The sequence below is a fragment of the Panthera uncia genome, chromosome F1 (genome assembly GCF_023721935.1).
Source record: "Panthera uncia isolate 11264 chromosome F1, Puncia_PCG_1.0, whole genome shotgun sequence".
NCBI classification, from domain to species: domain Eukaryota; kingdom Metazoa; phylum Chordata; class Mammalia; order Carnivora; family Felidae; genus Panthera; species Panthera uncia.
This window is the reverse complement of record NC_064813.1, coordinates 5,222,923-5,239,289: the sequence shown is the minus strand read 5'-3', so window position 1 is coordinate 5,239,289 and position 16,367 is coordinate 5,222,923. Positions and strand designations below refer to the sequence as shown.

The 16,367-nt window shown below is 37.7% G+C and overlaps 1 protein-coding gene across 4 annotated transcripts in view; it reads left to right on the top strand.

Annotated features, from left to right (window-relative positions):
* Positions 1–16,367, top strand: part of CATSPERE (catsper channel auxiliary subunit epsilon) — a 195,191-nt gene that overhangs the window by 138,836 nt on the left and 39,988 nt on the right. For all 4 annotated transcript variants that reach the window (XM_049633805.1, XM_049633802.1, XM_049633804.1 and 1 more), the window contains 3 exons: positions 1,731–2,173; positions 12,730–12,788; positions 14,996–15,071. In XM_049633805.1, the coding sequence (XP_049489762.1) occupies positions 1,731–2,173; positions 12,730–12,788; positions 14,996–15,071 (578 nt within the window). The remainder of the gene's footprint in view (positions 1–1,730; positions 2,174–12,729; positions 12,789–14,995; positions 15,072–16,367) is intronic.

Sequence of the window (16,367 nt, the reverse complement as noted above, 5' to 3'; positions counted from 1 at the left end):
TATCATCATACTGTGTGTATCCTGCAACGACTTTTCTCACTCAACATCCGGATATATTCTGTTAGGTCATCCACCCGCATCCATCCTTCTCTCCTCCTTCCACCTTGTGAAGTTTCTAGAAACACACACACACACACACACACACACACACAGCACAGCAGGCCAAGAATTTGGTACGCCTGGATGGACTTTTTGTCAAAAGCACAACAAAACAAAATTAAATTTATAAAGGATCTAAGTTCCATGAGAAAAGTTACCAAATCACTTTAGCATCACAGTGTTACTGACCTGTCAGCACTGGTGTTGGATGCCCTGTGTGTTGCCTTAGCGCTAAGGGCAGCGTACCCTTGCAGTTTTACTAAAAGACTCAGAAGAATATTCCAAGCTTCATATTCACCTTACCGATCAATGTAATAATTTCGCCAACATTATTATGTTGTTGAATTTCTACTGACAACACTAGGACTGTGTGAAAGCTTAACGTTATAAGGACATCTATGTGGACAGTGATGTCTTATTAAAGTATTCCGATGATCCTAAAAAAAAAAAATCGGCATTTCTGATTTAGGGGTTTTATTAGCATATAAACTACAGCAGTCTGTGAAAATATCACTTATTTATTCAAATTTCAAATGTAAGATGCGTACACATAATATACTCTGAACCTTCCTGATTCTATGAATCGACCTTCCTCCTTTTGGTCAGTTCCCTTAAAGCATTGGGTGGTTTGGGTTTGTTTTGGGGTGTTGTTGTTGTTGTTGTCGGGTTTTTGTTTTTTTGTTTTTTTAGTTAAGGAAAGTATACCCCTAGAAGCTGTACACGGAGAAAGTCGTATATGGAAAGAAAGCTATGAAATCAACTAGCTCCACTGTTCATTTTACAGATATGGCTATAAAACCAAAGAATGTAAGAGACTTATTGTCTATGAACCTCTATGACTTAGGCATAAAACTCTGTTAAGGGAAGAAGTTGGCTTTTATTTATAGAGTGAACATGAGAGGAACCAACACCCACCCCCGTTTCTTATCCCAGTTTTGTTGGTCTGCTAGGGCTACTGTAACAAAATATCATGGGCTAGGTGGCTTAAACAATACAATTTTATGTTATCACAGTTCTGGAGTCCAAAAGCCCAAGATCAAGGTGATCTCAAGGTTGGTTTCTGATGAGGATCGTCTTCTTGGCTTAGACACATAGGCCACCTTCTCACTGTGCCCTCATATGGCCTTTTTTTCTGTGTGCATGCAGAGAGAGAGAGACAGAGAGAGATCTGATGTCTCTTATTCCTCTTATAAATAAGAATACCAGTCATATTGGATTACGGCCCCTCCCTTATGACCTAGTTTAACATTAATTACCTCTTTAAAGATATTTTCACTTGGGGGGACACAATGCTGTCCATAATACAATGCTTCCTAATAATATGATTCTTGTCATGCCTATCCTTATTATTATTTAATGCACTAATTCTAGCTTTTTAATGGAAATGATGTCATATATACCTAAGTGATATTGTACACGCAAGAAGAAATCTATCCAGGGGAAACATTGCCCCACTATGAAGTGGGAGAGATGTCCTTCAGCATCATGTAAAGTTGTAGTTTTCTGCCTGCACACTCTAACTTTCTCAAAACAGACAAATCCTTCCTTACTACAAAAGAAATTATTTTGGTTAGAAGTGCATGGATTCGCAGCTACTTAGAATAACACAAACTTTTCTCCTCCTTTTCCAGATTATTATGGAAATGTGGTGGTGAAAATGGAAAATAACATAATGTTCTACTTCAAGGCCAATATTAAAGATGCGGTAAAACTACACGCATGGACAAATAGTACACTGAAGTCAGCAGTCTCGATGAGTTCCTCTGGGCTAATGTATCTCATACATGTTTTTGAAAATGGCACAATACGTCCACAGGAATATCCTTTAAGACTAGAAGCAAAAAGTGTAACTTTCAATTCAAAAGAGAAATGCCCCTACGTGGCATTTCTTAATAATATTTTTAGTGTTTTTTTCTTTTTGGACAAGGGACAGAACGTGTCCATCTGGACTCAAATAGTCTATCCAGAAAATGTTGGTCTGTATATTGTGGTGGAATCATACGGCCCAAATATATTACAAGAGACATACCAGGTTCACTATGAAGTTGCCCTAGGATACTGCACTAAAACCATGGTAAGTTGATAGTTTGAAAATGTATTCATATGACTGTAATAAATGTAAAATTATAATATTGACTTTTATAAATCCTATCACCAAAAAAATAGTGTCTAGCATTGTCAGTCACATTACATGAGGTTTTCTCATAATATCATGTATCCTTAGTTTTAGGTCCTCTTGGCCAATGTTGCAGTAATTTCTGTTAACTGATTGTGGTAAACAGTGTTTGATGTGAAGACAAATTAGAACTTTCTTCGTCTGTTGTAAATGTGTGTGTGTGTGTGTGTGTGTGTGTGTGTGTGTGAGAGTGAGTGTATTTTTTAAAAAAAGATTTTCCTTCTAGGTTTAGCTTGGAAAATGTTGAGAAATATACAAGTTTTTAATAAATAAATGATAAGCCATTAGCTCCTGAGTCACACATTTCACTTTTAATATCCAAAAGTCCTCTTTGCTGCCTAAAATCACATTCCTGCAGAATTCTTTGTCAATTGTATTATCTGCTTCCTGCTTCCTTTTTTGTTTTTAATGCATGGCTTTGTATGGACTTCTATCAGCCACCTATTATACTATAACATCACCCAAAACGCGATGGCTTCAAACAGTATCCAAATCTATTTGTCAACATTTGGGTCGTGAGAGGCCGGGCAATTCTGCTGGTTTCACCTGGGTTTATTCATCTGGTGGTTTGTCTGGGACAAGGTGATCTAAGATAGCCTCAAATACATGTCATGTGGTTGGCGCTCACGCTGGCTTGTTTGTAGAAGGGACATCAGCTGAGCACTTGTCTGTGAACTATGTGACCTCTATTGTCCAGGCCAGACCTGGCTTTTCCCCAAAGCGGTCTTAGGGCAGTATTCCAAGAATGCAAGAGTAGAAGCCACAAGTCCTCTTCTCGGCCACATTCTATTTGTCAAAGCAATTCATGAGGCCAGTCCAGGTTACTTAACGCTGTGAGGGGTGGTGCCTACAGGAAGGAGAGGAATCACTGAAGCTAGCTTTGGAAACAGTCCAGCACAATTAGGTATGAATGAACTGTATATATTATTTTGTGTACTACTTTCCGATGAACATTATAGCATAAGCGTTTTACGCGTTACTACAGTTTTTTCCCCAACACTCTCTATTCTGTTTCCCACCTTCTCTTTCTGGGCTCAGCTTTCTTTAGCATATATGAGGGTGGGCCTCTGAACTGATGCAACGCAACGGAGTGTTCAGTTAATTCCAAAGTCAGTTAAAGCAGAGAATCCTAAAACATGAAACATATATATGAAGCATTGTACTTTACCTTCAATAAATGAATGTTCATTCGTTAGTCAATCTTTTAATATAGGACCACAGGCTTTTCTTTGAAATAAGTCAACTTATTGGAGCCACTCGTCTCCTTTCTTGAATAACCTTATTTGTAATGCATTATCGCTGACTTCCCATTTCTGTTTCTTTAAAGCAGAGGAGGGAAGGGGCGCCTGGGTGGCTCTGTCAGTTAAGCCTCTGACTTCAGCTCAGGTCATGAGCTTGCACTCTGTGAGTTCGAGCCCCACATCGGGCTCTGTGCTGACAGCTCAGAGCCTGAAGCCTGCTTCGAATTCTGTGTCTCCTTCTCTCTCTGCCCCTCTGCCTCTCATGCTCTCTCTCGCTCTCTCTCTCTCTCTCTCAAAAATAAACAAACATTTAAAAAATTCTTAAAAAGATAAATTAAGTAGAGGAGGGAAAACAAAATTAATGACACTGGGAAAGGAACCAAAGTTCTTTTTTTTTTTAATATTCAACCAGCTTTTTATTGTTACCTTGCTCATACCTAATTCAGCAATTTCTTCAGGAACTTGGTTTATTAAAACTTTCCAAAGCAATCAGTTTAGTTCTCAGAGAAGCAGTAACTGACATTTCACCAGTTCATAATGTTTCATTCCACAACTACAATAATAATGCAATCTGGCAGAAACAGGTTTAGAAACAAAGAAAGCTGATTTAGGTTTGTGTACAGTCATAGGAATAGATCTTAAAACGGTGTCGAGTAGAAAACAGTGTTAAGTGAGAAACTGAGATCGATCACATGGTAACATTTACAAAAATTACAAACACCCGCATACAAATCACAAGCAACAAAAAGAAAAGCATTATTCATTTTCCATGGATACAAAGATACCCAAGGACATATATCAGACAATATGACATCATCAAGTATGATGACATCATACTTGTTTGATAAATATTATGGGGGCCTACAGTGGAGACAGGAAATGGGGGAAGAAGGTACAGGGGAAAAGTAAAACATAATGAATAAAATAAGACTAATTGATCATGTTTCAAGAAATAAGGAGTATCTTCAACTCACTTTTCTGAAACTGAGTTACCCCTTCTTCCAGAACAAAAACAGAAAAGAGTTCCACTTCCTTTAGCCCAGGAATATTTTCTTTCATTATCTAGCCCCAATATCTGCAGATGCTCTCATAAGTTTTCTTTCCAAGAATGGGCTGTCTCGTGTGCATTTGCCCATTTGGAGTTTAGAACTTCAAAATAAGTTACCAATCAAAATATACAAATGACCAAGGATATAAAAATTTACCTGTTTTGATAAAATACTAGCTCTAGCTCTGTCATTTATTAGCAATGCACATTAACTGATGACATTAAGCAAGTTTTTTAAAATTTGATTCCATAAAAATCTTAAGACTGCTTTTACATCTAACTTTTTTATTAAATTATTTTAATTCCAGTATACTTACCATATAATGTTACATTAGTTTTAGGTACACAATGTAGTGCTTCAACACTTCCCTACATCACCCAGTGCTCATCACAACAAGTGCCCTCCTTAATTCCCATCACCTATTTCCCCTTTCCCCCTACCCACCTCCCCTCCAGTGACCAAGAGTCTGTTTCTTGGTTTGTCTCTCTCTCTCTTTTTGTTTTCCTCTTTGCTCATTTGTTTGCTTTCTTAAATTCCACATCTGAGTGAAATCATATGCTATTTGTCTGTCTCTGACTTATTTCACTTAGCATTACGCTCTCTAGTTCCAAAAAATGCCATTGCAAATGGCAAGGTTTCATTCTTTTTTATGTGGTGGAATAATATGCCACTGCATATATGTGTGTATAATATATACATATATATTATACATATATATTATATATTATATAATCACCTCTGATATATATATATATATATATATATATATATCACCTCTTCTTTATCCAGTCATCAATCAGTGGATACTTGGGCTGCTTCCATAATTGGCTCTTGTAGATGATGCTGCTATAAACATAGGGGTGCATGTATCACACCTGTCAGAACGGCTAAAAGCAAAAACACAAGGTGTTGGCGAGGATGTGGAGAAAGGGGAACCTTCTTGTGCTGTTGGTGGGAATGCACACTGGTGCAGCCACTCCGGAAAACAGTATGGAGGTTCCTCAAAAAGTTGAAAAGGGAAGTCCTCTTTTATCCAGTAATCGCCATACTGGGTGTTTACCCCCAAAAAAGCACAAAAATACTTACTCAGAGAAGCAAGTTTTTTAGTCTTTCTATGCCTCCGTACCCTCATGTAAGTAACGATGATAATAATAATAATATATTATATGTAATAAAATATATTAACATATAATTTTGTTAACATGTTAATACAATGAAATTATATAATATAGTCATTATCATAATATTTACTTCATAAGGTTATTAGGATGAAAATGAGTTTAGGTATGTAAAGCCCTTGGAGCTGCGTCTGGTACCTGGCAAGCACTATGTTTATGCATTGCTGCTACCACCACAATCACCACTGTGGGTGCTGCTCTTAAGGCTGTTGCTACTGCTCCCACCACCACATTTCACCAATTCTAAGGCACATTTTTTTAAAATTAACACCCAAATTAGTTAGCATATAGTGCAACAGTGATTTCAGGAGTAGATTCCTTAATGCCCCTTACCCATTTAGCCCAGCCCCCCTCCCACAACCCCTCCAGGAACCCTCTGTTTGTTCTCCATATTTAAGAGCCTCTTCTGTTTCATCCCCCTCCCTGTTTTTATATTATTTTTGCTTCCCTTCCCTTATGTTCATCTGTTTGGGATCTTAAAGTCCTCATATGAGTGAAGTCATATGATATTTGTCTTTCTCTGACTAATTTCACTTAGCCTAATACCCTCCAGTTCCATCCACGTAGTTGCAAATGGCAAGATTTCATTCTTTTTGATGGCCGAGCAATACTCCATTGTATACATATACCACCACATCTTCTTTATCCATTCATCCATCGATGGACACTTGGGCTCTTCCCATACTTTGGCTATTGTGGATAGTGCTGCTATAAACATGGGGATGCATGTGTCCCTTCGAAACAGCACACCTGTATCCCGTGGAGAAATGCCTAGTAGTGCAATTGCTGGGTCGTAGGGTAGTTCTCTTTTTAGTTTTTTGAGGAATCTCCATACTGTTTTCCAGAGTGGCTGCACCAGCTTACATTGCCACCAACAGTGCAAAAGAGATCCTCTTTCTCTGCAGCCTCGCCAACATCTGTTGTTGCCTGAGTTGTTAATGTTAGCCATTCTGACAGGTGTGAGGTGGTATCTCATTGTGGTTTTGATTTGTATTTTACCGATGATGAATGACGTTGAGCATTTTTTCATGTGTCAGTTGGTCATCTGGATGTCTTCTTTGGAGAAGTGTCTATTCATGTCTATTGCCCATTTCTTCACTGGATTGTTTGTTTTTTGGGTGTTGAGTTTGACAAGTTCCTTATAGATTTTGGATACTAACCCTTTATCTGATATGTTGTTTGAAAATATCTTCTCCCATTCTGTCGGTTGCCTTTTGGTTTTGCTGATTGTTTCCTTCGCTATGCAGAAGCTTTTTATTTTGATGAGGTCCCACTAGTTCATTTTTGCTTTTGTTTCCCTTGTCTCCAGAGACATGTTGAGTAAGAAGCTGCTGTGGCCAAGATCAAAGAGGTTTTTGCCTGCTTTGTCCTCGAGGATTTTGATGGCTTCCTGTCTTACATTGAGGTCTTTCATCCACTTTGAGTTTATTTTTGTGTATGGTGTAAGAAAGTGGTCCAGGTTCATTCTTCTGCATGTCACTGTCCAATTTTCCCAACACCAGTTGCTGAAGAGACTCTTTATCCCATTGGATACTCTTTCCTGCTATGTCAAAGATTAGTTGGCCATATGTTTGTGGGTCCATTTCTGGGTTCTCTATTCTGTTCCATTGATCTGAGTGTCTCTTCTTGTGCCAGTACCATACTGTCTTGATGATTACAGCTTTGTAGTATAGCTTGAAGTCCGGGATTGTGATGCCTCCTGTTTTGGTTTTCTTTTTCAAGATTGCTTTGGCTATTCGGGGTCTTTTCTGGTTCCATACAAATTGTAGGATTATTTGTTCTAGCTCTGTGAAGAATGCTTGTATTACTTTGATAAGGATTGCATTGAATATGTAGATTGCTTTGGGTAGTATCGACATTTTAATAATATTTGTTCTTCCTATCCAGGAACATGGAATCTTTTTCCATTTTTTTGTGTGTCTTCTTCAATTTCTTTCATAAGCTTTCTATAGTTTTCAATGTATGGATTTTTCACCTCTTTGGTTAGACTTATTCCTAGGTATTTTTTGGGTTTTGGTGCAACCATAAATGGGATCAATTCTTTGATTTCTCTTTCTATTGCTTCATTGTTGGTGTATAGGAATGCAACCGATTTCTGTGCGTTGATGTTATATCCTACAACTTTGCTGAATTCATGAATCAGTTCTAGCAGTTGCTTGGTGGAATCTTAGGAAACCCTAAAGATTTCCATATAGAGTATCATGTCATCTGCAAAGAGTGAAAGTTTTAACTCCTCCTGGCCAATTTTGATGCCTTTTATTTCTTTGTGTTGTCTGATTGCAGAGGCTAAGACTTCCAATACTATGTTGAATAACAGTGGCGAGAGTGGACATCCCTGTCTTACTCCTGACCTTAGGGGGAAAGCTCTCAGTTTTTCCCCATTGAGGATGATATTAGCGTTGGGTCATTCATATATGGGTTTTATGATCTCGAGGTATGATCCTTCTATCCCTACCTTCTTGAGGGTTTTTATCAAGAAAGGATGCTGTATTCTGTCAAATGCTTTCTCTGCATCCATTGAGAGGATCTTATGGTTCTTGTGCTTTTTTTATTGATATGATGAATCATGTTCATTGTTTTGCAGATATTGAACCAGCTCTGCATCCCAGGTATAAATCCCACTTAGTCGTGGTGAATAATTTTTTAAGTGTATTGTTGGAGCCGGTTGGCTAATATCTTGTTGAGGATTTTTGCATCCATGTTCATCAGGGAAATTGGTCCATAGTTCTCTTTTTTAGTGGGGTCTCTGTCTGGTTTTGGAATCAAGGTAATGCTGGCTTCATAGAATGAGTGTGGAAGTTTTCCTTCCATTTCAATTTTTTGGAACAGCTTCAAGAGAATAGGTGTTAGCTCTTCCTTAAATGTTTGGTAGAATTCCCCTGGAAAGCCATCTGGCCCTGCACTCTTGTTTTTTGGGAGATTTTTGATTACTAATTTGATTTCCTTACTGGTTATGGGTCTGTTCTAATTTTCTGTTTCTTCCTGTTTCAGTTTTGGTAGTGTGTATGTTTCTAGGAAGTTTTCCATTTCTTCCGGAGTGTCCATTTTATTGGCATATAATTGCTCATAATATTCTCTTATTATTGTTTGTATTTCTGCTGTTTTGGTGTGATCTCTCTTCTTTCATTCTTGATTTTATTTATTTGGGTCCTTTACTTTTTCTTTTTGATCAAACTGGCTAGTGGCTTATCAATTTTTTTAATTCTTTCAAAGAACCAGCTTCTAGTTTCATTGACCTGTTCTACTGTTTTTTTTGTTTCGATAGCATTAATTTCTACTCTAATCTTTATTATTTCCTGTCTTCTGCTGGTCTTGGGTTTTATTTGCTGTTCTTTTTCCAGCTCCTTAAGGCATAAGGTTAGGTTATGTATCTGAGATCTTTCTTCCTTCTTTAGGAAAGCTTGGATTGCTATATGCTTTCCTCTTGTGACCACCTTTGCTGCGTCCCAGAGGTTTTAGGTTGTGGTGTTATCATTTTAATTGGCTTCCATATACTTTTTATTTTCCTCTTTGACTGGTTGGTTAGCCCATTCATTCTTTAGTAGGATGTTCTTCAGTCTCCAAGTACTTGTTACCTTTCCAAATTTTTTCTTGTGGTTGATTTCAAGTTTCATAGCATTGTGGTTTGAAATATGCACAGTATCATCTCGATCTTTTTGTACTTGCTGAGGGCTGTCCCAGTATGTGGTCTATTCTGGAGAACATTCCATGTGCACTGGAGAAGAATGTATATTCTGCTGCTTTAGGATGAAATGTTCTGAATATATCTAAGTCCATCTGGTCCAGTGTGTCATTCAAAGCCATTGTTTCCTTGTTGATTTTTTGATTAGATGATCTGTCCATTGCTGTGAGTGGGGTGTTGAAGTCTCCTAATATTATGTTATTACTATCAATGAGTTTCTTTATGCCTAAGGCACTTTTTTTTACCATCTATGACATCAGGATGAGTCTTATACCCTGTGGCATCCTAGATTTGATGAATTATGATTTTATTTTTTGCATTCTATACTTTCACTCTGACGTGTGTAGATGTTTACGTTTATCCTGCTTGGGACTTCTTGGGCCTCTTGAATCTGTGGATCACTGTCTTCATCAGGTATCTTGTCAAATGTCATCTTTGCCTCTGTCCCTGTCTTTTCTCCTGAAACACTGATGAAACAAAAGCTAACCCTCCATCTATTCCCCATGAGTCTTTCTTCTTTATTGTCCATCTTTTTATCTCTCTGCGATACATCGTCATAATTTCTTCTAATCTGTCTTCCACTTCACTCCTTCTTCTTGTCATGCCTGATCTGATGCCAAAATTATACACTGTGTGTTTATTTTGAATCTTGTATTTTCCATCTCTAGAAGTTTTATTTGTTCCTTTAAAAAAAACACTGACACATTTATGGTTTCTTTTACACAACAGATATTTTCAACTTGTCATTTATTCCCACACGACTAGTAAACACACCTGTTTTATAATCTGCACCTATTACTTCCATATCTGCAGTCTGAGCATGTGTTATTTCATCTATTTCTTCTCCCTCATCATTGTTTATTCTGGTTTGTTTATTCTCATGCACACCTTATTTCCTTGTGCACTTGGTTATTCTTGACTATGTGCTGTTACACTTGTAAAACTATCTGTAAGAATTCCCTGAGGTCGAGTAAGAATATGCCTTGATCTTAAGATGATCTGTGTTTGCTGCTATCTAGGGGTACCACTCCCTTGAAACTTCTTTAAATCCTGAGTCTTCTGGACAAACAATTCCACCCATACAAGAACCTACCCATAGGTAGGCTACCAATTGTTAGGATAAATTTTTTTCCTTTTCTTGCTTTTTCTGATCACATAGTAACTGAAGTCACTAGAAGGTTAAGGAGGGCCCAAATTTAATCTTGACTTACTCTTACTCCGAAAATACAATCTTCTGATAACACAGGTTAATGTAGAGAGGATATCCAATTTGATTCTCTATCTTGAATTCTCTGTCTCCTGACTATGTTGACAAATGCCTTTAGGGGAGAAATAGATTATGGCCTCTGGTGTTCTGCTTTATTCTCTAGATTCCTAATTTCCCTAAGTCTTTGGGCTAATAGTTCTCTACTCTCTTGTCAGTTATTGGATGCTTTTAAAGGTGACTTCACAAAAGGCTGATGTTTGTAGGTTTTGTGATATGTGTGTTTTTAAGAGCAAAAATTTGTCGGGGTGCCTGGGTGGCTCAGTCAGTTAAGTGTCTGACTTAGGCTCAGGTCATGATCTTGCGATTTGTGAGTTCGAGCTCCACGATGGGCTCTGTACTGACAGCTCAGAGCCTGGAGCCTGCTTCAGAGTCTGTGTCTCCCCCTCTCTCTGCCCCTCCCCTGCTCACACTCGGTGTCTCTCTGTCTCTCAATAAGAAATAAATGTTAAAAAAAAATTTTTTAAAAGAGCAAAAATTTGTCTGTATAACCTATCTATCACTAGCAGAAATGAAAGTCTCCAAATCATTTCCTAATTATTTATAATGAAATGGTTTTTAAACAGATGATCACATTCACAAAATATATATTTTTAAAATAGTTCCGCTGGGTAAATATTTTCAGTGATTATGATCCAAAATAATTTACATATATGCTGGTTGAGTTACAGACCCAAGTTTGAGCACCACTTAAGTGACAATTGATAAGCAACCTTTGGAGAATCTGCTTACATTTCACAAAAGATAATATTAAAATTTTCAAGCCTAATTATGCTAGTTTTATCATTACATATGAAGAAGAGTATGGTGTACAATAGAATACAAGTGTAAATTTGACAACTAGCTCCTTTCCTCGAACCTGAACTAGATTTATTTTTAGTGTGATGACCTCCACAACCTTCAACTTTATCACAAGAGATTGCATATTTCGTTTAATACCACTTACCATCCAAGATGTGGATAAATAAACTTTGTCTCAGAAGTTACGATTTTTTGCAAAGGTTATATTAGAGGTACAACATCTCTGTTCTAATCATACCAGATTAGCCAGAGTCAAATTGATATCTCTGAAGATATGTATAAATATATACAAAACAAAGAAGTACCACCAAAAAAGTAATTTTGGGATATGATGATTATAGTTACCATGTTTTAAAAATATGCAGCTTATGGGGAGCCTGGGAGGCTCGGTCGGTTGCGTGTCTGACTTGGCTCAGGTTATCATCTCACGGTTTGTGAGTCTGAGACCCACATTGGGCTCTGTGCTGACAGCTCAGAGCCCGGAGCCTGCTTTGGATTCTTTGTCTCCCCTCTCTCTGCCCCTTCCCTGTTCACATGCTCTCTCTCTTTCTCTCTCTCTCTCAAAAATAAATGTTAAAAAAATTTTTTTAATTAAATAAAAAAATACAACCTATAATTTTTTTCCTCTAATATCATACATGTTCCATAACTGGATTTATCCTGAAAAGATAGAAACCTTCTGGAATGCTGAACATTGAGATGAAACGTGCCCCACGTGGAAGAAAATAGCAAGGACATATACACAAGGCAAATAGATTTTTTTTTAATTACTCAAAAACAAGAAAAGAGTTTCAGGCAAATGACTCCTCAGAGTCTCAAAAATTACAGACAACATTATGTCTGTAATTATTCTAAAAACCTCAAAGAAGAAATAAAAAGGTCCAGAGACGAGGTTATTAGAACAGGAGAAGGCTGGTAACACATCAGGAATGAAATGAAAAATTAAAAATGAAAATAGGAATATTGCAATGACAAAAGTAAATGAAGAGGGAGAGAGAAGCAATTGAAATAAAGGGACTGTGGTAAAATGCAATTCAAAGAGAAAATAAGAAAAAGGTAACAAAGGAAGTCTAATATGTACATGATTGGAGTTTCTGAGTTAGAAAAGAAAATAAATTGGAAAAATGCTAATTATATTTTTTCTTACATAAAGAAAGTTTCAAATCTGTCTTGAAAGTATTCATTGTCCCCCCATTCCCAGTTTTCCTGTTTTAAATAAACTCTCATTTTCTTTTCCAGACAGTAACATTTTTTCAAAATGTAAATTATGAGGCAGTAGATGATTACTTCAAATTGCAGTAAGTATGACTTTTAAAAGAACCTACTCAGTATGAAATGTGCTATCAAGGGTATTGATTTCCAGGTGTTCTTTTACTTAAATGGCCTCATATCACTTTAAATATCCAGATTTCAAATTCCTTTAAATGTTTGGAGAGATGTGAAATTACTATTCTGTATAAAAATGTAACAAAATGAAACCTATCAAGGTTTTCATTCATCCAATTGAAGATGCAAAAAACAAGCTATTTCTTAATTCAGTAATTTTCAAGTGTGTTTTATAATTCATCCCCATCCCAAAGTCTTTACATACTATCCTTGGGCAGACTAGAACTCTAATATCAGAAAGTCTTTGAGTAGAATCAGAGAAAACACCATCGTTGACTCTTCTTGGAATAGGTAGGACCTGAGCACGATAATTCCTGGAGGAAGCAACTACTCCGGAATTGAGTCTTAAGGCATTTCTATGGTCATCACTAATTCTTGACTCAATATATTCTCTGGAAAAATAGCACTGCTACTCCAAGTGAGTATGAGTACCTACTCTATGCCAAGCACTTTCTAGGTGTTCAAAATACATGGTGAACAAGAAAGGAGGTACTGGTGTCGTGGGACATATCTCTTGTGGGAAAAGACAAAGAACAAATCATCAAATAAATGAACAAGACGATTTCAAATAGTTTTAAATGCTATTAAGGAAAGAAAACAGCATGAAGTGGTAGAGAGAGACCAGGAAGGGGAGGGAGAAAAGTCTACTTTAAAGACAGTACTCAGGGAGGCTCAGTTCATCCCTTGCCCCCTCACCTACCAACTTTTCTCTTGATTCTTCTAATGTTGTGTGTTTCTTGGGGTATTTTTGATTTTCTGGATATTTACTCAGAACTCTGTTGCTGTAGAATACAAATCAAACTGTCCGGGATACTTGAGGTCAGTCGAAGACTCGAGAAAAAATACCTAATGCTTTGAAATCAGCCATGGCAGGAAAAAAAAAAAATCTACCTATAAGAAAAATTATATGGAAAATTATAAATGCAGGGGTGCCTGTGTGACTCAATTAGTTAAGCATCCAACTCTTGATTCTGGCTCAGGTCATGATCTCATGGTTCATGAGATCGAGCCCCTTTGTCAGCCTCTGCACTGACAGCATAGAACCTGCTTGGGATTCTCTCTGCCCCTCCCACCACACATTCTTTCTCTCTCAAAAAAAAAAAAAAAAACTTAGAAAATTATAGATGCAGTATTTGTTATAGTGTTCTTCACAGATCTACGGTATATTACTGTATTTATCAAATCAACGTTTCCATCACATTGGAAAACAAACCATAAGTGACATAGTTAAAATTATAAGATGCTTCCTGATTTCAAAGGTATTAAATGAGAAAAAAACATATATCTTAGAATTGATGAAATATGGCACAGTGATTTAAAAAATATAAAAATGTGCTATTTGTATCCTAACTTATTTATTTACATTTTATACCTAATATTTGATAAATAAATAAATAAATTTGAAAATGTGATGAATATTGAAAGAAAAAGAACCTTTGCATGTGGTTAGTTTCTTTTTCCCCAGCTGTTTCAAAAAGGAAACACCTGAGCACCAACGGGATAGAATATTAATAAAACTTCCAAAAAACTCTGTGATTTTTGGCCCTCGCCAGTTTCTCTGAGCACAAAATAACTCTTGTGCACTTCATCACCTAGAAATTTGATCTCATTTTTGCTTCCAGTCAGATCATACTATGTGGCATAATGTGGTTCAGGAAACTGATTTCATACCTTACTCTTTATTGTTCCCAAAGTGTTATCAATAGGAGGAAAAGATCTGTAGAGGGTAGAGGAAGAACAAATGGAGCAGCTGTAGCCTTCTGATACCATCAGAAGCAGGGCAAGATGTCAGCAGCACAGCCTCTCCTCTAGGGACTGGGGGTGTTAATAAAACAGGGAGTTGAAATGTTGATAGCTCTCATTTCTCTCTCCCATTGGGCCAACCCTATGCCAGCCCACCATGAGGTGCAAGGGGCTTTCCAGAGTGACCGCGGTGCACAGCTGCCTTAGCAGAAGCAGAGAGCAGTTGCTATCACTACCCCCTTCTAGGCCTCTAGAATTCCTCACAGGGCTCAGTCACATTGTGTACATGGGATTTTTCATAGGCTCTCCAGAAAGGTGGGATTGTGCCCGCCTCCCCTGTGATTCTATAATCACCTGCACGTGCTGTTTCTCCTAGACGCCAGAACACAGGTCTTCTGCTTCTCCACATGAGGCCTAGTGACTCAGCAAGACCATGTCCGATATCCCAGAAGGTAAGTGACATGGGCAGATCAAAAGCTTTACCTCAATAATGGTAATAATGGTGGTGAGCTGTATAATCCATACAATACCTCTATGCAACTCCACTCCCCTCCTACATTTGTAACGTTTCTCCGTAGGGAAGAGATCAGGGAACAAAACTCTGGGAATGGATCACAGTTCTGCCTTCCGTGGGTTTGCCGTCGAAAGTGAGACATATAAATACCTATAAAAGTGTAAAATTATTAGTTTATGGAGACGAATAAAACTGTATAAAGGAAAAAGTGAAATTAATGAGAACAACAGAAGCTGGGTGTGTTTGTCAGAGGAAACTGCCAGTCATGTCCACATTGACCCTGCATTTATTTCTTTATTCAAAAAAAGTGAACCATTGTTTCATTCGAAAAAATGTATCGGATACCGACTGTGTTTCTCTGTCTCAGTATGTGTGTGTAACCACGTAACCACCACCGCTGTCACAAAGACCAAAAGACAGGCTCTTCCCTAGGCGTAAACAAAAGCCAGCATGAGGGAATGTGAGATACATGGTCATCAAATAGCCCAGAAGAGTGGGCCATTCTGAGTGTCCCAAAAGGACTTTGAAGAATCAGTAGAAGTTGAGCAGGCTGGATGCAAAGGGAACACCAGGAAGACGCATATACCAAAGTACAGCACCATGAAATAGCAACAGCATGTTCAGGTAACCGGAAGCACTAAGAAACTGAACACCAATTCTTCAACACCACCCCACCTCTTCTGAGTCGGTTCTACTCCAAGGGATGCCTCCTCTCTTTATTCCCTCCCAGCCTAATTAACAATCAAGAAACATATATTGATGGGAACGCAAGCTGGTGCAGCCACTCTGGAAAACAGTATGGAGGTTCCTCAAAAGACTAAAAATAGAACTACGCTACGACCCAGTAATTGCACTACTAGGCATTTATCCAAGGGATACAGGTGTGCTGCTTCAAAGGGACACATGCACCCCCATGTTTATAGCAGCACTATCAACAATAGCCGAAGTATGGAAAGAGCTAAAATGTCCATTGATACATGAATGGATAAAGAAGATGTGGTATATATATATATATATATATATATATACAATGGAGTATTACTCGGCAATCAAAAAGAATGAAATCTTGCCATTTGCAACTACGTGGCTGGAACTGGAGGGTATTATGCTAAGTGGAATTAGTCAGTCAGAGAAAGACAAAAATCCTATGACTTCATTCATATGAGGACTTTAAGAGACGAAACAGATGAACGTAAGGGAAGGGAAACAAAAATAATATAAAAACAGGGAGGCG